Source organism: Anguilla rostrata, chromosome 1 (assembly GCF_018555375.3).
Source record: "Anguilla rostrata isolate EN2019 chromosome 1, ASM1855537v3, whole genome shotgun sequence".
Classification (NCBI taxonomy): Eukaryota; Metazoa; Chordata; class Actinopteri; order Anguilliformes; family Anguillidae; genus Anguilla; species Anguilla rostrata.
In genome coordinates this window covers 49498595-49523428 of record NC_057933.1, presented here as the reverse complement: position 1 = coordinate 49523428, position 24834 = coordinate 49498595, and the positions used below count along the sequence as shown (strand labels likewise).

At 39.8% G+C, this 24834-nt stretch overlaps 1 protein-coding gene and 1 long non-coding RNA gene across 2 annotated transcripts; one reads left to right on the top strand and one right to left on the bottom strand.

Moving 5' to 3' along the window:
* Positions 1–787: 787 nt before the first annotated feature.
* On the bottom strand, positions 788–4909 carry LOC135257464 (uncharacterized). Its single transcript, XR_010330657.1, has 3 exons — positions 4320–4909; positions 2979–3214; positions 788–2883 (listed from the first exon to the last, which is right to left on the bottom strand). It is a non-coding gene; the product is annotated as an uncharacterized LOC135257464 (long non-coding RNA).
* Positions 4910–14483: 9574 nt separating this feature from the next.
* Positions 14484–16634, top strand: lratd2b (LRAT domain containing 2b). The gene is made up of 2 exons (XM_064340206.1): positions 14484–14692; positions 14884–16634. Exon 2 carries the CDS (start codon positions 15098–15100, stop codon positions 15914–15916), a length of 819 nt encoding a protein of 272 aa, XP_064196276.1. The 5' UTR covers positions 14484–14692; positions 14884–15097; the 3' UTR covers positions 15917–16634.
* Positions 16635–24834: the final 8200 nt, after the last annotated feature.

Sequence of the window (24834 nt, the reverse complement as noted above, 5' to 3'; positions counted from 1 at the left end):
TATACAGTAGATACTACAAGCATTATATTATATTGAGTTCAATAGGAAAATTAATCAGGAGAAACAATGATTGTAGTATCTACTGCATATCTGGCAGCAGCACGGTTTGTTGGTTTTATTTTGCTTTATCCTTGTCATCAAATGTGAAGCACTCTGCCGTGCATTTTGTGTATGAAACAAATGTACAAATTAAGTTTAGTATTAGGCCAATATTTTCAGCACCACAAACAGCATATAGAAATGTACCAGCATGAGGAAGCGGAGCTCAGTACAGTGTCTCTTTCAGTGTTAGGGCTTGCTTTGCTCTGAGTTGGCAATGCCCACTCCTATTTAGTCTTCATATCCATCCATTATGTCCGTCCACATCAGTCTTTTTTCCTCAGGTGAGAAATATGCAGCTTGATTATGGTCCATGCTGTACTGCTATAGGCAATATATGTACTGTCACTTTTATGGGAAGGTGCACAGAGTTTGATTAACAAAGCCAGTGTTCACTTAGCAAGTTGTTAACCTCAAATCCTAAAAACCATAATTGGGCTCAACTGGGGAGCCCAATTATGGTTGTTCGGTTTTGTGAAGCCAGCTAACGCAAAGAAACCCTGGGTCTGTTACGTTTTCTTCTAAGTATCCACTGGAATTCTATGAAGTTGGTATAGCCTAGCAGATAGCATGCCCTTTTTATAATTGCAAGGTTGAGGTTTAGATCCCAGGTGAAGGCTGTCTGCTGTCGACATCCCAAAGAATCATACGCAGTCCCTCTGCTAAAAGCCTAAAATGTGTATGAGGATCACAATCAGGGACTCTCCCAAAGCAGTAAAACATCAACACACAAAGAACTAAGTCGTCATTCAAGGGTATTCATTTTCCAGAAATATTTCATAACTATAAAGATCTTTAGGTAAATGGTTAAATTACAAAAAAATGAAAAATAAAGCACTCACCAGGCAATTTAACAAAGTGTGGTCAAAGGGCTGATGGTAGCAGAGATGACAACAGTATTTGAAAGACAGGCCCACCCACTAAGCAAGAGTTAACTAATAGAATTTCTTCTGCCTCAGGGATAGAGCTGCCTTCAGAACATGTTTGATTCTGAATTTGGCCAATGTTTTTTAAAACTACATAAGAAAAAAATTACTCCTAAAAATCATTCCTATGTGAGAGCTCATCTATCAGAAGCAATTACTCCTCTGAACTCAATATTGAATGTGTTTCAATATGCATGTGTGCATCTGTCTTAGAGTGACTGTAATACTGTTGTTCACAAAAAGGCGTCTTTGTGCTAAGAAGCACACAGTCACTGAATTTGAAGTGAAGAAGCTCTCTGATGCGTCTTTAGTTTTTTAATGGATTTGAAGAAGGTAAGACTCATTACAAGATGCCACAGGAGCGATGCCAATCCTCTTTCCAATCAGGAGTGCACCCTCCCTTGCGTAACTTCGGCACCAGCTAATGGTGTAGCGATACGCACGCTCACGCACACACACACACACAGGGTTCCGTTGCTGATAATGGCATTTTAAGTTTCAAGGTCGAGAGCCGCAGAGGTGTTCTGATTGGACGCCGATGCTCAGGGAAACACAATACTGTTTCTACGCCTCTGTAAGGTGAACTCTGACCCCAACCAACTGAACATTTGTGATTAAATTCTCCAGCTGACCCTTTCTGCATAAGGACATGTGGCTGTGCTTTGGAAGATTCAGTGTCTGTCTGTGTATTCCGTACCTGTTTTGCACTCACTCTCTCCATCAGTCAGGGAGGGCTTTGGTCATTGTATTGGTTTCAGTTTAACTGCAGGGTAATATTGTTAGCAGACAGACACATTACTGCTTTGCTATGATTGTGTTGTCTGCATATTTATAGAGCTTACACTGCTTTTGGATATTCTGTTTTGAGCAATTCATTTCATGCCCAGGTTTCTGTTTAGCGTATTTTCTGAATTTGTAGTATGTTTGTAGTACTTTCCAAATGCCAGCCCATCACTGCCGACAAGTGAGCCAGTATCTGTGGCAGCCATCCATCCATCCATTATCTTTACCTGCTTATTCTTAGCCAGGATCACAGGTGGTGCCAGAGCCTATCCCAGCATGCATTGGGCAAGAGGTAGGAATACACCCTAGACAGTTCGCCAGTCCATTGCATGGGACACACACCATTCACTCACACACTCATACCTAGGGGCAATTTGGACTCTCCAATTAACTTAGCCTGCATGTGTTTGGATTGTGAATTGTTTGATTACACATCTAAATTGTGGAGTACAGAGCAAGAAAAAAAGTCTTTATGACACATTATGGAGCGTTGCACATACACATTATGTATATGTGCAAATGCCAAAATACCACATGCGGCTATACAGTCTGCCCAACAAGGAGTACAAACTTTCAATAGACAAGGAGAAATTGCCTGGTGTTCTGACAGGGGTATTCTGACAGAGTTGGGCATGGGCCTCTTTCTCGTCTCTCAGCCTTTTACTGACATAATCCTACAGCAGTGACATGGCCCTTCCCAAAGGCCAAACCCGTATGCTTATAGCCTCCATGTGTATCATGTGCTCAGCCAATGGCCTCCATCCCTCCTGCTCTTTGAGAGGTCCAGGCTGGAGAACCAACTGGAGCTCTACTGGATGAGTCCAGTCATGCTTTATTTCAAAGGCATTTGTAATGAATATTAATCCTGTTTGACCTACGATTACCTGCTTAAAACTGAGTTAGGGTGAGTTGTGGTCAAGCGAGGGAAGGGGGGGGGGGTCTCCTTGATGACATATCCAGATGAAACGCAGTGTGGTGACAGGTTGCCTTGTTCCCAGATCCAATCTTGAATATAAGCAGTACAGAATCTTCATGTCTTTGGAGGACATGTCCAATTGCGTGCACCCCCCTGTATCTACAGAGGAGACTTAGTTATGGTTTGGCATTTCAAATGGAGACATACAGCTAAAAGTATTATTTTTAAATAAATAAAATCCTTTTTTGACTTACATTTCCCTCTAAGAGTGATTTAAAGTCTTATACCCGTGGTCCCAACATGAAACATACTGACTACACTCAAGGCTGCCTGACTCATTCTGCTGTCAGAATCATACACCTGCATTTGTGCACCAATTAAGCAAAAAAGGCTGGATGTTGATAGTGGCAGGAATAATCCGGTTGAAAACCCTTGATTCAGTGGGGTGAGCTTGTTTGTATGTCCTGAAGGTACAATTTGTATTCATTGCCTGAAACAGATTCATAAGCAGAGATCAGCATAAGCAGAAGCAAATGGAAATCTCCATTACAGTAGGTAAACATCACAGCTGTGATGTTCTGTGCAAGGACCCAAACGCAGACCAGGGAAATCCAAAAAACGTTGTCTTTATTCAGTCCGAGGTTAGAAGCCAGGTAATCAGAGAAAGGACGGTGCCGAATCGAGTTTCCAAAAGAATAGTGAAAAACAGGCAAAAAATCAAAAACCAGGAGATCAGAGCGGTGAAGGTACAAAGGGACAGGCAAAAGAGAAGTCAAAGCAAAGCAAAGGTCAAACCAGAAGCAAACAAACCAAAAGGGGCAGGCAAACTCGAAGTCGTACAGAAGGGGTGTCTCAGGAATCTCGATAAACAAAGGCTTACTAAATATCGGCACAATGAATTCGATCAACATTCTGACCATGAGCTGGTGGAAAAGACTGACATTTATACACTGGGGAAGGTAACAATCAAGGAGGGGTTAAGTGAGTGAGGGAGGAGTAACAAACAACATCCAGGTGAAGAACATTAGGATAACTAATTAAATGACAGGGGACTGACAAAACGCGGACTGGAATCACATAGACAACAATGATAATAGACGGCCTGGGTTAAGCAGGTAAAAACGCGTGCAGAGAGAGAGAGGTGCAGTCAGAGCAAGAGACAGGTGCAGGCAATTGCAGAACTCAGCGTTAGAGCAGGCTAGAAAGAAAAGGGGCGGAGCTACAGCGCAGCATGGAAAAGGGGAGACTGGTTAATGTATTAGTATAGTGATCTAAACTATCAAAAACCCAAAACTAGTGTGTGTTAGTCCATTAGTAATATTCACATGTTAGTATATTAATGAGGTTAGTACTTTACAATCCATAAGTTAGTAAGGATTAGTAGAAATTAGTAAAACTAGAAATAAGTAGGAAGTAAGTAAAAACGAGACTGGAAGGAAGGGGGGGAAAACACGAAAACCCGGAACCACCCGAATAGTGAAATCACACAAATGCAGGGGAGTGAAGCAGCTCAGGGAACACAGACACAGAGACAGTACTGGGGAGACAAGTGACCGGGAGATACAGACTACAACAACAGCAGCACATTTACATACCTTTCATGTCTCTTTCTTTCCTCTTCGAGCGTGAGATCGATAGTCTGATTTCCTATATAAAGCAGGGATCCTGTGAATGGTGGTCTGTAATTCTGACTATCAGTCAGCAACCCGTACATTTAATGGTTCGCATTTTCACCATTGGTTAGTTAAGATTAAAGTAGAAGTTGTTTTTTTTTTGTCACATGCATAATTTCTTTTTTAAATGCTCGAAATGAAATAAGATATATTTAATTTTTCAGACACATCAAATGAAACATCATACAGCGCACTTAGAAACTCAAAATTTAAACTTCAGTAAACACTTTCCTTGTTGAAGACGTGACTAAACTGCATGTCCACAACACAGCTTGTGTCTGCAGTCACAGAGGTGCTCCTTCTGCTATCAACATGAAGTAGGAGGTGATGTATGAGTTCACAAGGGGCTTAATCACCCAGCTTCACTCCACTTATGTGGCTTCCATTCCAGAATTGTGTCTTGACTGTGTCTATACTGACTGGGGCCAGGAGATGGGGCAGGCCATAATAAGTTATAGCTTCACACTGGGAGGGAGGTTTATGGTAGGCAGGGTTTCTTCCAGCACATCACACTATAGCAACTGTTTTTGCCAATCGCAGGCCTGTCTCAGATTCATTAGCTGCACAGTCTTCTGGTGCAGTAGCTTTGCAGCAGCTGGCGATAAGAAATCCATCCAGTTCCCTGGCATGCGGCATTGTACTATATAAACTTCTTTGCCTAAATACTTCTTGTGATACTAATGCAAGGCCAGTAAGGGATGCCCATCTCCTATGTGAGTGGATGGGTTTGCCAATATCACTTATCAATCCTGGCCATGGACTTCATAGGATGGGCAACAAATGTTCAGAAGGATAAGGGGCAAACTGGACAACTCTCAAGGAAATAACATTGGGTCGGAACTAGTTAGCGACATTATAAAGTGAAGTGATGGTGCTGTACTGTGATAACATGCATTGAGAGAGTGTTTAGAGTACGTTTGATCATGTTTTTAAAGTATTCAAATAAACTGGCCTGGTATGGTGGCTACTTCGTAAGATGATACTACAGGACAGCTAGCACTGACTAAAGGAATGGTTTGTCTGTTCACTGACTACAACTGGTAACTTTCAGGTGATGGGTGAGTATCTAGGTGCCACTGATGCAGTGGTAACCTGAAGAACCCTGGCCAAAGTAAGCCCACCAGCCCTGGGGGGAAAAGGCCAGTCATCTCCTGCTGTTGGATTCCTTGTCACGATGGCTAATGGCTGATACACTGCATAGATTCAAACTATGTATATCTTGGTTACAAGGCAGTGGTCCAATCCTTTAAATGTTCTGACTTGCCATGGGAGGAACATCATAAGAACAAAAGTAGATACCCAAACCAACTGGGTACAGCAAGGGAGGGAATGGAATTATTTTGGAATTGAACCACATTGCACTTGGACATTCATCAGTGCCAAAGATGAAAAAGGCCATTGACAAATGAGACTTCAAAACTTTACAATAAATTGCAGACAGCAAGCTCCAACCAATCTCAATGTCTATTCTGGTTAAAAACATACCTCCCAATCAAATATATTAATAAACTGAAATCAAAATGGTGGATGCATAGATTGCTTTGCAGGTGGCACAGAAGTATAAAAAACACAAGCAACCCATACTAAATATGAAATACAAGCAAAATGTAAATATGTGAAATATTCCCCATTCCTGTTTTTATACTGTAAGCTCGCATTGGCTCATTTGCTGGCTATTAGCTGCTAGCTGAACTGCAGCAAGATGATTGTGTAGCTAGTTAATGTTAACTAGCCTGAGATAATCATTCTAAAACTGCATCCTAGCTGGCTATTATGAAACGAGTTGCTGGTGAACCAATTTAAAGCATTTTTATTGAAATGCAAAATGAAAGTTATTTCTTAAGTTTATTCAACATTTCAGTTGTGCAATAAATATACTTTTCAAATTACACTTGTATGCCACTTTTTCTATTTTTAGGATTTTCCCCTGGGGAGTTTAAATCTGGCCCTCCCACTGGCATGTGATGTCACTAAACAAACAGGCTGAAGCTGCAGTGAGTTTACATGTGTTTGTATGCGGCGCCATGTTCGGCTGTGGTTTGATTTCAGCCGAGTTTGCCTTCTTATCAAGAATGCTCCCGGCATAACCCTGAACTAGGGGGAAACATACAAATCGCTTGATCAGCTCTTTTGGTTACAAACGCTAACAAACTGAAACATTGTGTTGAAATTTTAATTGAGCAGTTAACGCAAGGTCATTTGTCTGTTTTGGTTTTTTTTTTTGGCTGAAAAGAACAATTGAACTCAGCAGCTCATCACAAACCAGAAAATGAATCAATTCTATTATGCTAACATTGCTCAAACTTCTCACTTCTCAATGCTCAGCAGTATGTGTGTGTAGGCCTCTTATATGGCACATAAAATTGATGTGCCTTAAGACCTGTATCAAACAATGTCCAAGCTCCTAACTGTGGTTCAGAGTTCTTCAGGGAGACATAATAGGCCATAAATCACTCAGGTGGGACGGTTTTCAGTCAGCAGAGCATTTCCCCACCTCTTCCTTCTCTCCTGGCCCCAGTCAACTGGGGGCCAGCTTGGTCAGTTGCACTGTCCTCTGGCACAGTTACTGCATGACATTAAAGTTCCAGGCTTTTTTCAGTTATTCCGGGTTAGAACATTCTCCTGTCTCACTTCTAGTTCCTAAATGATCCAAATAAATTAGTCAATGAACTTTCTTAGACCTTACAAAGGGATATGTTACATCTGCTTTTGAACTGTAAAGTATTAAGCCAGAAAGTGTCTTAGCTTTCCCTGACCTAACGATTAATTAATTTCAGAATATTTAAATCAAATACACCACCTCATACTGGACAGGATGCCTCATTTGGATTGAAATAAATCTTCCCTTCTATCTATACTGGATATTTGAGATTTTTGGGGCAGTATTGAATGATATACGTATGGGGGTATTATTGTCTCAAAAAATAACTAATTGATTAATTAAGTGATCCACGAATAAATGTAGCTGATCCACAAATAAATGTAGCTGATCCACGAATAAATGCAATTGAACAACAAATAAATGCAGCCGATCCATAAATAAAAGCAACTGATCCACAAATAAATGTTGATGATGCACAAATAAATTCAGCTGATCCACAAATATTGTAAATGCAGCTGATCCACAAAGAAATGCAGCTGGTTTATATTTGTGCATCGCCTGTCCCTTGCATTTATTTGTGGATTTTTCAGACAATCCACAATACACAATTTCCAAAAGAATAGTTAGTGTTTCTCAAGCCTTGGTTCACTAACGAGACTTCAGCACTATAATGGCACTAGCCCTATCTATCTTTTAAAATTGGTGTTTGTGCAGGGCCTACTGTAAGCACGCTACCTAGTAAAAATAGAAGTTGTGTTGCAAGTCTTTTCAGGTGGCCATGCTGACATAAGTTACAGCTTTTTTGTAACCCCCTCTCCAAATCTAAAGGAATACAAATATGAGATGATGTGGTTTCACTATGGTTCAAGGTTTGAAAGCTTCATTCATTTGACAAAGATATAGCCATTACCGCAATCTTCCCAACCGAGCGGTTGTCTTGGCACTACATGACACAATCGTGAATCCTGTATACGTGCTGATTGATCAGAGTAATGTGGGAATTAGCGAAAGGTCTTAAAATCGGATTGGCTGGACTAGACTCTGAAACTCTGATTCTAAAACTGTTTGTGTATTTTTTTGTAAAATGTGCTGCAAGGATTTTCTCAAAAATCCACAAATAAATGTGACAGTTGATACACAAAGTGAACCAGCTGCATTTATTTGTGGATCGGCTACATTTATTTGTGGATCAGTTGCCATTATTTGTGGGTCAGTTAAAATTATTTATTTTGAAACAGGAATACTCACATATATACTGCCCCAGTGCCCAACCTCACTAATGCTCTTGTTGCTGAATAGAAGCGAATCCCTCAAAATCTCCTGGAAAACCTTCCCAGAAGAATGGAGGTTGTTATAGCAGCAAAGGGTGGACCAATTAGTGCCCATAATTTTGGATGAAATGTTGGATGTCAGGTGTCCACATACTTTTGGCCATGCAGTGTACATACATACATACATACATACATACATCTATATTCTCAGAGTTATTCAGTTCTTTGCAGTTTTTCTAAAGTGACTGTCCTCTTTGTATTAGTATACATTTAATGGTCTTTAATAAAAACCTATTCATGAATAAATGCAAAAAAGGGACAATCCCCCGAGGCATGCTTTGTGTGAGCACTTTGTAGTTCTTCCTGCTTTATTCTGTGGGCGTGCACCTCAATCAGGTCCTGACATTTGAGTTCAACAACTGCAGTAATGACTATGCACTGCAAATGCAATTATGGCTTAGTCAAGCAATGCAGAACTTGATCAATAAAAACTATAAATATGAAACATAAATGGAAACTATGTCCTTTTTTGCATTAGCTGGTAAATTTAGACACTACTCCAGGATTGTATTCAGCACGTATCTATTTTAATGCCAACGCCTCCACTGCCAAAACCACTGACTCCACCTCTTCTGTTTTCTACCTTTTTGATGATGTTTTGAGCTAAACAGGATCTGCTTTTCTGCTCCAATAACCACTACAGGAAGGCACCAAACACTACTGCCTTTAAGATCAAAACTGGAATCTTTTTGACTACAGGTATTCTAGTTACCTCTCAGTTTATTGCCAAGAAACTAAATAATGAAAATATGGAATTTAACAAAAGAAAAAACTACAGTTTGAACAACACTGTGTACACAGACATTTGTTCATCAATCATTTTCTACTTCACTTTAAGAAACGATCATGATCTAGACACCTCTCCCCTCAGGAGACACGTTAATGAGCGCATGATCAAGTGTGAGACCCGTCCCAACCCTTGAGACAATACCCCGTACTGAGCTGTCCTCTCCCAACACATAGGCAGTCCTCCAGTGGGCAGTCCTCTCCCACTGTGAGCCTGGGGGGTTGTGCTGACGGATTGGAGCCACTCAGAATAAATCCAGTAACTGGCATAACAACACAGAAAATCTAGTCTTGGCAAGTACTATTCTACAGCGACATACATAGAGGATCACCAGGCCATGCTCCACTAGGTGTCAGCCAAACACAGTGCAATGAGCACAAAGTGTTAATGCCCTCTTTGGCCTTACAGTTTAGCTTCACAGTATAAGATGCACCAGTATGCATGCTTAGAGGACAAGATGTGAGTGAGGGTGCAGCCTTATTCTGCATAAATGCAATTCCCTGTGCAGGCTTGGTGAATTGCCCTCAAACGATTCTACACTAATATATGGTAATCCCAGTGTGTTCAAGAAAATTCCAATCAAAACACTAGCCTAACCCTCAACCCGAACTTCATAGTAACTTTATTTGAACAGGATTTGCAGAAATTGATTGAGGTGTATGTATGTTCTTCTTCAAATAGGTTACCAAAAGAAGGAATGAGATTAGAGGCCCTCATGGTCTGGGTGTGTACAGTAAGTGTCAGTTGGGACCTTGGAGGGGGGGTTACCCTGCGGAGTACAAGTCTGGCAGTCTCCACTCCCATTGGGACAGAGTTTGAGAAGGGTTTCCCTCTTGGCTTGAGAACAAGGCTGTCCTGCCTGCTCTCTATACAGGCCAGCCTTGGGCCAATCAGTGGACCTGAAGGGCAGCAGTGGGATGGGACCTTCGGCCAACCCGAGGGCTTCATTACACGCCTGGCAGAATCCTCTGATCGCCAGCAGGTAATCTCGGCCCCCTCTTTACCAGGTCCCTTAGTTTGGTTGAGAGGGGTATGGTTCCCCAGCCCAACACAAAGAGATACATGCCAAATGCTGAGCGGCCATAATCCAGCATTGATGGAGAGCAGCCGCTGCAGAAATCCACAGAGAAAGGGGTCTTAAGGGGCTTACTATTAGCTTCTTAAAATTCTTCTGATGTAACCAAAGCACACGCCGTTGGAAACAAAAAGAGCTCTGTGGTGAATTTATTTTGTTGGCTCGCGGCCGGCCTCACCGGGCATCTTTCTTTTCTTTTTTTTTTTTGCAGACCAGCTTTTGACATTCATGAGTACTTCTGAAATACTGTGCAGGGGTACAGCTTGCTGCTGATGTCTGTGGTGCTGCTTTATTCTGGTGATGAAGTAGATCACCAGCCCCATCCCCACACCCATGGCATCTGTTCACGGCACTAATGTTGCATTGTGCACCACAGGTGTGAAGCAACAACTGCAGGATGCTTTGGTTTAAGGAACTGAGACATTTGCAGTTGCGTTTCTTCTGCCTGAATACAAATGTTTGCATAACACCACAATATGGTGGCCTCTTACAACAGTAAATATCTTCATTTTCTATTTGTCAGCACTTCATCAACTTAATCTCCAAGATAAGCCACTTTCACTGATATTACATTATAGTAGTACAAGCATCATCAGGCAAAATGCTTCAGATAGTGAAGGAACTGAGTGACTCATCAGGCTGGTCTACATGTCTGTGGGGGACTGCAGATCTGCACCAGTACAGACTGGGAAATGGGTTTACACAAAATGTAAATGCATGACACAAAAATTATTCTTTTATAACAAGTAAATAGGAAATTATTATTTTTATTTTTTTATGTCATAAATAAAACTCATTCTGTTTTTTGGAATATATCTTGTGGTCCCTGTACTGCTAACTAAAATGTTATCTTACAAAGCATTCTAAAACATTCTCATTTTCATTTGATTAGAGAGACGGCTCCATCTTAATAGCACACTAGCATCTGTGACAAATGGGTTAAACACACCTTTCTTAAGAATAAAACACAATTATATGCCTAAAAAATGACAATTTAAGGGCGAAATCAGCAGTGTTTCCTTTCAATGGAAATGACAAACACAAAATTAATTTGTTAACATGTGGACATATCTACAATGTATCAGCAAAAGTGTTAGCTTGTAATAGGGTATAATACAATTAAAGCTTTACTGTATAAAACCAACAACAAGGCAAATAAACAACCCGTACTCAAACAGGATTTGTACACTTGCTCTGATTTGTATAGTGACGGGATATTGTAACCTGAATAGGATTAAGCTAGAGCCATGTGCAGGGGATATAGTGCGGGGGGGGGGGGGGGGGGGGGGGGGGGGGAGAGAAATCTGGGCCTGTAGATGAAGGTGAGGAAGGCTGAAGTGCTGCCTGCAGAAAACTAGTGAGACATTTTATTTTTATTTATTTATTTATTTGACAGGAACAATACACATTGATCAACATCACTATTCTGTGATGTGCCAGATTTAGCCAGATCGCTAATTTCCATTTGTTGTCCCTGGGCAGGCTGATGTTAACACGGTGACATAATTCTCCTTGGTGGAAGGATGAACACACAAACACACTTGGGCACAAATATTTGGGCCAGGTGTTTTCAGAGGGGTAATTAAAAGCTGGGCTGTCGTCCTGTGGGAGGGGTGCTTCTGCACTGAGGGTGACAGACAGACAGCGCATAAACCCCATACCTCAACATGGCAGAGTACGAAGCCGGACAAGGCTACAGGGCTGCAGCCAGCTGCCCTACTACACACTGAACCATCCCACATGCTGTAATACTCTCTCTCAGACTCAGCTCCTCTAGGACTCGGCCTCCTGCATTAAGGTCATTAACACCCTGCCGTACAGCTCAACACAAAAGATGCAGTTGCGCGCACAGTACAGGTTGTGCTGCCTTACGGCTGTGAGATGCGGGTTGGCTTGATGTGGGACACGCGGCTTTGTTTTGTGCCGAGACTACTGGGCGTAATTGGTGGGTTGCTGATCCGCTCATTACAGTATAAGCCACATTCAATTTCACTCAAGGGGTTATTATCCATGTACCACACCACATGCTGTCCGGATGTTCCTACATTTAAATAGGATTCACAAAAGAAACAGCCACTGTTATAATAATTAGACACATCATCTGATGCTTTGCTTTGTGGCATTAGAATTTAGCCTTAGCAGGCCCTATTTTCAAAACTAGAATGCAACATAATACCATACTGCTACATCACACAAAACTATATGTCTTTGGTGAATGCATTACCTTACTACAGTATTCCACTGCATAATAGATAAAAAAACTATGATCCATAAAACCTGAGGTTTGAAGTAACTGAGCACCTATGCAACAGCCAATAATGTGCATGTGAAATGTAACCATTCATGTTTCATATTATCATTCTCTCTAGCAACTGCTCAAGTGTAATGACTGCCCAAATTACAATTAAAGTAATGACATCATCAATGATTTCACATTAAGATCTGTAGACCACACGCAAGACTATCATAGCTCAAAATTTTTTTAAAGTGTCTAACATCAGGAGTACTGCACTAGCTGATATCCAGGTTTCACTTGGGACTGGGAGAAAATGTCACATATTTTGTTTTCTCTGAAACTACAGTTAAAGGCACTTGCCTGTCAGTCAACTCCACTGGCCCCTGTTGAGTATCTCAGAGAAAAAAACAGGTTGACCATGGCAAACCTGCTGCTCGACTGCCAAGAACCCAGCCTGTCTGCATTGTTAGAACTCAAATGTAAGCATGACAGATGTCAGTAGAAAAAATGCATAAATATTCATGCGATTAACATAGCTCCTTGCATGGTGCACTTTTGTCACTTCCTGTATAAAAGGAAAAAGTACCAATGCTGCAAGTGCTACCCGCCTCTTTATTACGAAAACCATTGAAACACTTTCCAAAATGCTAAGAGTAGAAATGCACTCAAAGGCACTCTGAAAAGACTGTAAACTAATACACATCATAGCTGAATAGCTGGTGCTTCTCTGAACAAATTGTCACATGAAAAGACAACCATAAAGTCTCTTGTAGATACCTGAGGCAGTAGGCTTCTGTGGTTTCCTGTTTCCCCTCAAAACGAAACGCTTTTTGCCTTTGTCTAGTTTTAACTAGAAAAAACATGCATAGATTACAAGCACAAGTCTTTACTGAAGATGGGGAACTTAACAGTCGTCTCCTGCGACCCACGCATTTTCTCCATGAGTCATAATTGAAGTGAAACAACTCTCCACACACGAACAACAGGCTATAACTGATATGATAACGGTTCAATAGTTAATGATTTTTCTGCTGGTCTTCGTCTGCTGAAGGTTTTCACTCCGTTTTCTTATCCAGTTCTGTACGTTATTTTTAGGTTCACAAATGTATGCAGTACTGTGAGTCAAATGTTAAATGAATGGCTATAAACAATTGGCTACCATTTATATATATTTTTAAAGCCAGTACTAAACATGTGAGAGTATGCTGTCTTTGTTGCTGAACCGTGTCATGTCATACAGTATGTTATATGGCAACTGCTATACAACAAATAACGTGGTGTCCAGTAACAGTTGACCTCGTATGTCCCAGAAGTTCCTCATATTTAACTTACTAAGAGATTCATACTTCAGAGAATACATGTTAATGCAACGCATTTCATTACAACAAAACATTGTTTATGGTACATTTATGAAGATGGTGTCCTGTTAGAAGAAACGATACAGCATGACTGATTAACTCTATGAGAATTAATGATTAACTCTATGAGAAGGTCGATTTTTGAAGTTGTCTTAAATACTTTGTTTTTGTACCTTGAAATAACTAAAGCTAGCTCTTGCTTACACCATTTGGCCAATAGGTACTCTACACATGACCACTTTTTCTTGCCATAGATAATTATTTTAGCCTATATCATTTTGCTAGGTGCATGGCTTGACACACAGGAGGCGTATTCACAAACTGAACCACAGACAGAGACAGGCCTACTCTGGTTACTGCATTTAGTGTGTTTAGTGTACCACTCCCAGTAATTACCAGCGGAAGTATGATATTTATTTACACAAATGTAATCGGAAAACGGACAAAGTACAGTAAAAAAAAACAAGAGTAACAAAACATAAGCTCAATTACATTCACTGGAGAGAATATATGTATTCGATTAGGGGAATTAGGCTATGTGTAACAGGTTTTGGTGTGCATAAATGTATTGTATAAAAGGGGTAGAAAGCCTTGTTAATCTTGGTTTCCCTGTTGAGGAAATAATTCCTCAAGGTCTCGCGACGTGGAGGAACAACATATATGGAAGTCTGAGCTGTGCTGATAAAATGAGCACTGGCTCTTTAAACGACAAGCCGTGTGTAATTACTGCTGTTGCGAGTTTCTCCGCTTTAGGAGTCGCGGTTGCACAGGGCTCTCGTGTGACTCTCCGGAGTGTTGGAATAATGTATTAGGTAGTCAGTGAGGCTAAAAAGTAACATTCTTTTTAGTATCTTATAATCGACGATCAGCTGCTTGTATCCGACGATGTAATATTAAGTGTTGCGGGTGAGTTACCGCGTTTTGAATGTCTCTTAGTGTTAGCCATGTTTGTGTTTGTGGACAATGTCAGGTGAAACACACCTGTTTGGAACGTACTATAGGCTATACCACGGCAACTTGAACATTGATCTCATTTGAGGTTATTTTATATTAAGTGTTACTTCTTACTAACATAACCTATTCTTATGTCTGTGCAGGTCACATACTTTGTTCCGTGGATATAGCTGTCTTTTATTGGCAATATCTGACTTCCCGCTGTTCAAGATGGATTGGAACCCTTTCGCACAGAGGACTTAGTTTTTCCCAGGTCGTATTACGTGTTGCGTTTTCACAAGCTCTGACCCCTGCCTTTAACAGGTGGAATCGCGTCCTCTTTCCCCGTCACATTTTATCCGGCTACCGGGAAGTGGCATGGGGAATCAGGTAGAAAAACTCACTCATTTAAGTTATGCAGAAGTTCCGACAGCAGATCCGAACGGGTTGGATCCCGAGGAGGACTGTCCAAGGATTGGAGTTTCCTATATCTTTTCCAATGATGATGACGATCTAGAGGATAATCACGAAATTGAAAACGACCAAAATCAGGAAGAGAAGCAATTTGATAAGCGCAACGAGCTGGAGTGTGCCGTTTACTATCGGGACGAATGCGTTTACGAGAAGAGTACCAAGAACATAGACATGGGTACGTATTCTCCGGAGAATCTGTCGAACAAATGTAAGCCGGGTGACTTGGTGGAGTTTGTCGCAACCGGTCAGTACCCACATTGGGCTGTTTACGTGGGAGACTTTCAAGTTGTTCACTTGCACAGAGCCGAGATAAGGAACAATTTTTTGACAGATGCCAGCCAAGGCAGAAGAGGCAGAGTCGCCAACGACCTGTACAAATTCAAAGCTCTGAACCCTGACGTAGTGGTACAGAACGCAATGGAGCAAGTTGGAGCGAAAGACAGGGAGCTAAGTTGGAGAAACTCAGAATGTTTTGCCGCTTGGTGCAAATTTGGTAGACGTGAGTTCAAAATCGGAGGTGAAATACGCATTGGAAAGCAGCCTTATAGATTAAAACTGCTATTGTCTGATAAAAGGAGCCACGTTCTTGAATTTCAAAGTTTGGAGGACTTGATTATGGAAAAAAGGAGAAACGACCAAATAGGCAGGGCTGCGGTGATCCAGGAGCTAGAAAACCATCTCAACAGTGGGGAGGAAATCAGCAATGAGCACAATAGGAACTGATGGATTAAAACGCCGGATTTGAAATAATAAGCAAGTGAGGAGTAGGCAAGAATTCGAGAAAAATTAAAGCTAAGACGAACCGTTTCATCCAATTACCTCTACGATTATTCAACAGTGCGTGAACCAAGCCTAGCCACCTCCTTGAACTGTTTGAAATTGTTGAATAATTAAGCAATTCGCTCACATGGCTACATCGGTGGTTAGTGCTTTGAACACACATTGCCTTTCATGAATGATATGACCTTTCTGTGTCCTTCAAGGTCAATTTATGTTGTACTTTTAATTCAATTTGAAGTGTGGAAAGGGGAGGTGTGTGTCGGCTTGCATGCATTATGACTGGGTGTGTTGTGGGGTGGAGGAACTTGGTTGGGTGTGTGAGCATCAGCACGTTTTTACTGAAGCTCTGTGCTCCCCCTCCCCCCCCCCCCCCAAAAAAAAGAGTCCATTACTGGTACTCTCTTTCTTCAGCTGAGGCCCCTGTGCAATTCCTTGCAGACTGTTGCTTGTGCAATTCATGCTTCAGGCACAATTTAGGCTTTGGCCACAAAAAGACAATATTTAAGGTGTATATCATAATGTTCTATAAATATATATATTTTTGTGTCAAGATACTACGTTTTCCAGCTTTACATACCTGTTTTACTTTCTTGTTTGTTCTTTTTCACCACAGCTTCAAGCACTTTAAATTGACTAATAAATTATTTGTTTTACCAATTAATATCTGGGCAATATTATTACCTGAGGTATACATTGCAATAAAATGCTTTTTTTCGCCAACAATACTCTGAAAATTTCATGATATGATGTCTTTCCTCCAGTTGATGTGCGGAATGCAGTCTTGCATGGTGCAAATTTGAATGTGGATATTCTAGCTCCCAGAAAAACTGTATTCTTGGGAAATGTATCCATTGCGGGCACACTAAAGTAGAAGCTAACCAGTGGCCATGATAAAGAATGAACGTCCACTCTGTTCATATTTGCAAATTCCACTTTTACTGGCACTAATGTTTTGGTCTGTAAACTTTCAGAACATTCTGGTTTGCTGTGCCAGAGAGAAAAATAAAACACTTATGTTCAGTTGGCGTCAGAGGGAAGCAATTGCTAGTAGCATAGAGTCAGGAAAAATAAATAATGCACATTTTAAAAATAAATACACATTTAACTCTATTTTATACTATAAAAATCAGTTTTTAGTTCGGTAATTCAGCAGCAAGTGCAGTTGCTATACTAATGTACCAGTGTGATTTATAATTTCCAAAAGTGCCAAAATTTCTGTGAAAAACCCACTTTAAGGTTTTCTTTACACTGTGTGAGTAGGCCTTATCTGCTAATCTGGAAACTTATTTTGCATGAGATGATTAAAATAAAATGAATGCCAAAGAATGTGCAAATAAACATTGCTAAATTTCATTTGTAAGTCAAAAAAGTTCTATTTGAAAGCTTCGAGAACCATTCTACTAGTTTTAGTGGTAATGTAAAACAGCAAAACACTATTTTAAATGAGTTGGTTAAAAATTTTGTACTTGTTAAGTAACTCCCAAGCCCATTATCCTGAGAGTTCTTCCAGTCATATTCATACGTAAAACAAATTTCTGCTGTTGTGTTTTAAGAGTTGCAATAACAAAGTTTTTTTTTTTTTAGAAAAACCTTGTGAGCAGGTTTGGTGTAGTCATAATTTTAAGAGACATATCTCCTGTAATCTAATTCCTTGGAACATTAAGCTGCTTAACACAGAACAAAAATTAAACATGTCTGGAGTATATGGGCAGAATTAGCATTGCAGGGATTGTGGAAGTTATTCTGAATTGGTTTACTACTTTATCTCATTGGATTGTTTATTGCCAAAGAGTTGAATATGTTCATGTTTGTATCAATTGCACCCTTACCTTCTCTGTCATTGTACTGATAAATGGGGAGGAAAGCAAAAGCCTGTCTGTACTTCTCTGTTCATCCAGAGTAAGGCCTGTGTTAAACGGAGAACCACAAAGCTGTCAGAAGAAAGAGAAACAGTTTGAGTCATCATGCAAAGATGCAATGCTTTTCAGTACTTTTATCTGGCCTGTCACAGCCACTAAAGCAACCAATCAAATGGCACACTAGCAAGACTTGCCTTTGGAATAAATACTGGAATTTAGGTAAATGGCTATATTCCAACATTTTGCAGCAGTGTGCTCACTTGTCAAATTGACTAGAAATTAAAGTGTCTGTGCACTTAATCTGGTGCCTGATCTGGAAAAGACGAGTTTTTGGCCTCCTCTGACTTGGAGCCCTTCCACGGATAAATGTTTTCTGAAATCAGGATCATTGTCCCTCACTTCAAACCTGTGTAGACAGACTGAGGCTGGGAGACCGTGGGTTTCTGATAAAAAAATTAAGCAACCTTAACATGCATTGAGAATAATATCAAATTGTTGTGAAGCCAGGGTCCTCATTTGTAACTCACTGCTTCAGCTAAATGTCAGTGTCCTGCTGTTCCCTGATGGACTGATCTGTCACACACAGGCTATACTTGTCCTCTGAATTTCCTGTTCAAAGATTTTCACCTAGATTCAATCAAAAAATACTTACTTTTATATTTTTGATAGTGTCAAATCAATGCTCATAAGGACTTTGAATCCTTGAAACAGGAAAAGTGGTGGCTTGAAATCTGTGATACCTGGGTTGGAGGTGGGACATTTCTAAAGTGAAGTTCTGTTCAAACAATCTGTTTGCCTGTGTTCAGCATTCCCACTGGTTTAATAAAAATAAAATATACTATAAGAAAAAATGATAATTAGTAATGCCGTTATACTTAATTTATTCAGTATTTTAAATAAATTATTCATGTGGTTACATCATTTCAAATTGTCTCCAAACAAAAGTTGGGGTATAGAACATCGATAGAAATTTATTTTTTATGTAATACTTAAAAGCAGTTTTGCAAGGAAATGGAATGCACCCCTTGTAATGAATAGAAGGGCAATAAACATTGGCAATTCAAAATAATAATGGATCTTATCATGAACTTGGCATTACATATGATATAGATAGAAGTATTTGTTATATTTGTTGGAAATGTATATTCTGGTGTGATAAATGATTATCAAGGAGTTCCAAATTTTAGTACTGTTTATGTAATGTAACCATGCAATGGTTAAAATGGTTAGTATTGCAGAACCATTGCTGCCTGAAGAAGACTACTTTTGCTGAGCCACATTTCTGCAGATTGTATATAAAGTGCCATCCATAATGTTTAGGACAAAGACTTTTTTTTTCTTCTTTATTTGGCTCAGTACTACACAGATTCTCAGTTTTTATTAAAGGGTAATTTATACATGTTGGTTTCACCATGTAGAAATTACGGCACTTTTTATACATAACCCCCCCCATTTCAGAGTGCCATAATGTTTGGGACATGGGATATACTGTAATGTTATGTAAATGAAAGTAGTCAGGTTTAGCCGATTGTCACATATAATTTGAATTCAATGACCAGTTGAAGTCTGTGACCCACCACCATGTTTTGCAGATTAGGTGGTATGCTTTGGATCTTGGCCAGTTCCCTTTGGCTTCCACACTTTGCTCTGGCCATCACTCTGATACGAGTGAATCTTGGTCTTGTCTTGTGGACAGATGAGACCAAGATTCACTTGTATCAGACAGATGGTAAGAGCAAAGTGTGGAAACATCTTAGCACTTCTTAGTACTTCGCAAACTGTGACCTGGCCATCCTGTTTTTGCGTCTAACTAGTGGCTTGCATTTTGGAGTGCAGTCTCTGTAGTTCTGTTTGTGAAGTCTTCTATGGACAGTAGTCACTGACACATCCATGTCTGCCTTCTGAGGAGTGTTTCTGATTTGTCAGACAGGTGTTTGAGGTTTTATTTTTATTATGGTGTGAATTCTTCATCATCAAATATAGAAGTCTTCCTTGGCCTACCAGGCCCTTTGAAATTATTGAGCTCACCAGTGCTGTCTTTGTATGATGTTCCAAGCAGTTGATTTAGGTAAGCCTAAGTTTTGGCCTATATCTCTGACTTTTTTCCCCTTATTTCTCAGCCTCATATTGGCTGTTTTGATTTTCATGTGCACAACTCTGGTCCTCATATTGACAGTCGGTAATACTGTAACAGACTCCAAAAGCAATCAAAGGCCTAGAATCAAGACTAGATACTGAAAGCTCTCTTATACCTGTACAAATGAAGCAACTCACCCAACTAATCAGAAACACCTGTGAAGACATTTGTCCCAAACATTACGGTGCCCTGAAATGGGTGGTCTATGTATAAAAAGAGCTGTAATTTCCACTTGGCAAAACCAAAATGTACTCTAAAAAAACTCTATAATAAAAGCTGAGAATCTGCACTCTAACCACTGACACTTTAATGCACTGACATTTGGTGACACACCATTCGAAATAGAATTTAGATTTTTCATTTTGGCAATCTTTTTTGGTTTTGTATGTTTGGCACTGTTTATCGGTGAATCAATTACATCCGGACTGCAGTGGAAGGACAACATCAAAAGGCACAATTGATCTGTTAATTTAATTTGTGATGGAATAGCAGCTCTTGTGTGTAGATTCATTTTGGAAAATTATTTTTTGTAAACAAAACAGGTGTGTTTTGACATTCCACACCTGTTCAGTAATATCCTGCATCTGTAAATCAACCAATGGCTTGCTAGGTCTGTGTGTCTGTCATAAAAAATGTCTTACAATCAAGTGAAAGTCAAAATTATGAAATTAAGATGTCATAAATTAAGTCCAAGTACATTAAACAGATGTGATTGGTCTGGCTCTATAATATCCAGGCTCTAATATCAATCTGCAAAAAAATATTTAAATATTTACACGAGTGATCTGGGTGTTTGATAAAATATTTTTTTAATGTGTTTTGTGTTTACTCAGGGTCCCTTTGTCTCATATTACTTTTGGTGTAAAGATATGAAACCATTCAGTGAGACAATTATGCAATAATAGAGGAAATCAGGAAGGGGGCAAGTACCTTTTCACGGTGTTGTGCCATTATATTGTTTTGTAAATATTTTTTATACTTACCATATACAGTATATGGTATATAGTACCCCCCCCCCAAAGTGTGGTAACAGTACAGTGAAAATAATTATTTTTGCTAAATACTTAAGGCATTTGGATTTGAGATCAAAAGATGGATATGAGACAAAAGTATAGACAATCAGTTGTATGAGTCTCCCTATTTTCAGCTGTGCAAAATAGTAAAACATACATGCATGTAGATACCATGAAATAAAAGCTGTGTACTTTTGTCTCATTGAAATAGTTGAAAACCATTTTTAAATAGCAACCATCTATTTTCCCACTGCGTGATATCGTCCTACTGCTGCACCATGGAGGCATAACCATTCAGCATGATACGAATGTATGACCCAAAGAGACTCTTTCAGAACAAAAATGATCCAAACAGATCCAACTCATGGTGCCAATCACGTGGTGAAAACTAATTTTCATTGGTTAGAACCTCTTGATTTCCTGTGTTGCATCTGAACACTGAAAATTAAACTGACGTTATTGTGATTTGGTGATGATTATTCCAAGGAGGTTTGTTTTGCTTTGATTGACTTGCACGTGCTCTAAAAGAGCCTGTGAGTTTGATATTAGCCAATGGCCAGGAATGACATATTGTATGATGTGTCCAAGTGACTCTGCAGCCAGGGACACAATTCCATATCGCCAGAAAACCTCTTTACTTTTCTTTTATGTTTAGTTCTGTTTTGGACGTTTATTCTTTCACTATATCCATAATCTCATCTCGATTAAGATGAGACCACTGATTCAACATTTCAGTGAATTTATGTTGCTTATTCCAGTCTTTAATGACTTCAAAATGTCACTACAGGTTAATTGGAGAAGAACTGCCAATATTTAAAGAGTACTTAACTCATAGCAGCAAATCTAAAAATTAATATACTTTTTAAATGGTTTTTCGTTCTTCGCTGCTTTGGCAGTAAAATAAAATTTCTCTACTCCAGAATGTTCCGTTTCACAAGTCTTTTCAAAAGTACTCAGGGGAGTTGATCTAACTGAAGCGGCAATAAATTGAAAATGAAGTTGCTGAGTGGGGAGTTGTGCCTCTGAAAGTCAGAATTTTGGCACAAATGGTGTACTGCTCGTTATAATACTATCTATTTTATTTTCTAGGACAATAATCATTTCCCCCTTTCCATAGTCTCAATTCTGTTTCTGATCCTGTCCAGTTCTCTTTGTGAATGCTTCTTGTAGACTTGTATATTCTGATGTCAGATAAGTTCCCACGGTGGTTATTACTGGCCTTAAATATTTTTGACTTGAAAATTGTTCAGAAACAATTCTGAAACAGCTTTTTCTGAGCTGAGCCCAGATCAATGGTCCTCTGGCTAGCACCTGGGGAGCCCATTGCTCTTTTAAAAAAAAAAAAACTATTCTGCCTTAAGCCTCTTTTCCACTGTAGTGCCGAATGCTTCTGAGCAAAAAGAGGAATGGTTCCAATGGTGTTTCCACCTGGAAACGGTTTGGCGTGGAATACTGACAAACCGTGCCCAGCACGGTTTTCTTGGCACGGTGAGACAACCGTGCTCAGTGCAGCAGAACCGTTCGGTTGGGCGGGCTTAATGACGTAGGTATTCACTGATTGGTTTCACATTTACGTCAGTTTTGTGACTCTGCATACGGTCTCTTCACGTCCTCTTCCGTAAGCGAGGTCGGCAGAGAAGCTAATATAAATAAAAATGCCTGAAACTGTGTCATGGTCAGTGGAAGATACGCTAAAAAGAAAAACCAAAAACAGACCAAAATACACAGAATCCTCGTCCATATCATCAGCCAACAAAACAGAACATCATAAAAACAAAACAGAATGGGGAGCGACGACAACAACTGGCGCATATTTATTACATACACAACGGGACACCGTCGCTGATCCACTGCGTCACTTGCTGTCGTCGCTAGTTTTTCTTAGATACTTCCTAGTCCTGGTTTTAGCAGCCCGACAGATGGAAACAGAAACAGTAACCATTCCCACGAGTCCTGAGCAGCGCGGAACGGCACAGAGCGCCCCTGGTAACCATTCGGCCCTACAGTGGAAAAGAGGCTTTAGTTGCCAACAGAGCAACAGGGCTGAACAATAATATTTATGCAAACATAGGACATTGTTAGAGTGCATGAGATCAAAGAATTAGTAAAACTAGGTCATGCTGTCATATCTTAGTTCAGTTGAGTCAAAATCAATATCGTACTCTTTGACACAATTAAATGCAAATGTGAAAAATGGTGATTGTGACTCTTGCCACAAGTGATAACCTAGTTGCTTCACCATGGTTGCAGACTGTTCCCCTGAATGAGATACGAGAACTCAAATCCCCTTCAGGGATGCTGAGGAGTAACCCGTGAAGGCAGTCACATTTCCAGTCACCCAGTTCTCTGGGTAATCCCTTGGGACCAGGATTGAGAGACTTCAGCATTTCACCTCAGATCTGAGCACAGATACTGAGAGCCCTTGTGCAGAGTGCTCTCCACCAGCACCGAAGACTCAGTAACACTTGCCTACCGCAGGAATTAGAAGATGGGTCACAGCTTTATCTGGTTTCCTGATGGTATCTGTCAAGGAAGGCTGTTTTGGGACATCGCAGTGCTGTGATAAGAGCACTGCCTGGATTTGGCTGCGTAGGAGGGATTTGCTCATTGCTACTGGGAAAGTTTGTGTTCACTAGATAAGATGTTTGGAAAGATAATTATGGAGACTGTTTTTAATTAGGTTTACCATCAATAAACTGTGGAGCTAATTTTTCTGTTGTCCAGTTGATTCTTTTCCCAGTTCAAAAATATTTATATTGATTAAATGTGAACTTCAATTAGGAAAAGGTTATTGATCAACCTGATTGCTGTATATAAAAATATTTGAATATTAAATCATTATTTAGGACCTAGAACCATTGAATACTTTGTATAAAAATGTAAAATGGATCAAAACATAAACCTTTAAAATGACAAATATGTGCCTCTCTTTCTCCTGAACCTAACCTGAAAAATGACAGTACTTTGTAAAGGCTTATTTTCTTTTAATATCTCATTACTCATTACATTTTCTAATTTACTTCTGGAAATAGTCAGTTCATCAAGAAGGATGATAACTGGGACATACATGCTGTGAAGTAATCTCTTGTGTCTCCTACAGCTTTCACTTCTCATTTGAGTATTGTAACTACAAGCGAACCATACTCTCTGCTGCTCGATTTGCATTGCGTTTCAGAATCACTGACTGCAGCTGATCTGTCAGAATAACTGACTGCTTTTTAAAAGCATCTCATATCAAATGTTTTCTGCTTTTTTGTTTTCTCTGTTTTGAGTTTTCTAGTTTAAAAGGAAGTCCGTATTTCATTGTAAAAATCTTTATTCAAGTATGCACAATCAGTCAATGTTCAATGTTGGCCCTGCATTCTAAAATGTAGATAGTTACAGTATGTGTAAAATAGGTACATCTATGACCCATTGCCCTTAATTTTCTTGGTTTCAAGGTTGTTATATGTCTGAAGGCAGGGGGGGGGGGGGGGATGTAACTACCCTCAAATTAAAGCTGACAGCCCACCCTTTAACCTCATATTCATTGTTTTAATTCAAATCCAATGTGCCGGAGTACAAAGCCAAAACAAACAAAAAAAATGTGTCACTGTCTCAATACTTTTGAAATTCTGACTTTAGGTATGTGTGTATTTGTCTCTACTTTCATTCTGCATATAGCATTACCGTTTGAATGCATCAGAAAGAGGAGAGTATGTAGCAATGGAGTCTCTTCCTGTCCCTTGCAACACAGCACACAGAGCTTATGTTCTACACATTAGTTACAAAAAATGTTAAGAGGGCTCAAGACCAAGAAGGAAATACTTCAGTTCATGGTAGTTCCACTTTTATAAACTGAAGATTTCCTGA

Bases quoted from the DNA above. Each gene is read 5' to 3' on its own strand.
- lratd2b (XM_064340206.1), top strand. From the start codon at position 15,098: ATGGGGAATCAGGTAGAAAAACTCACTCATTTAAGTTATGCAGAAGTT.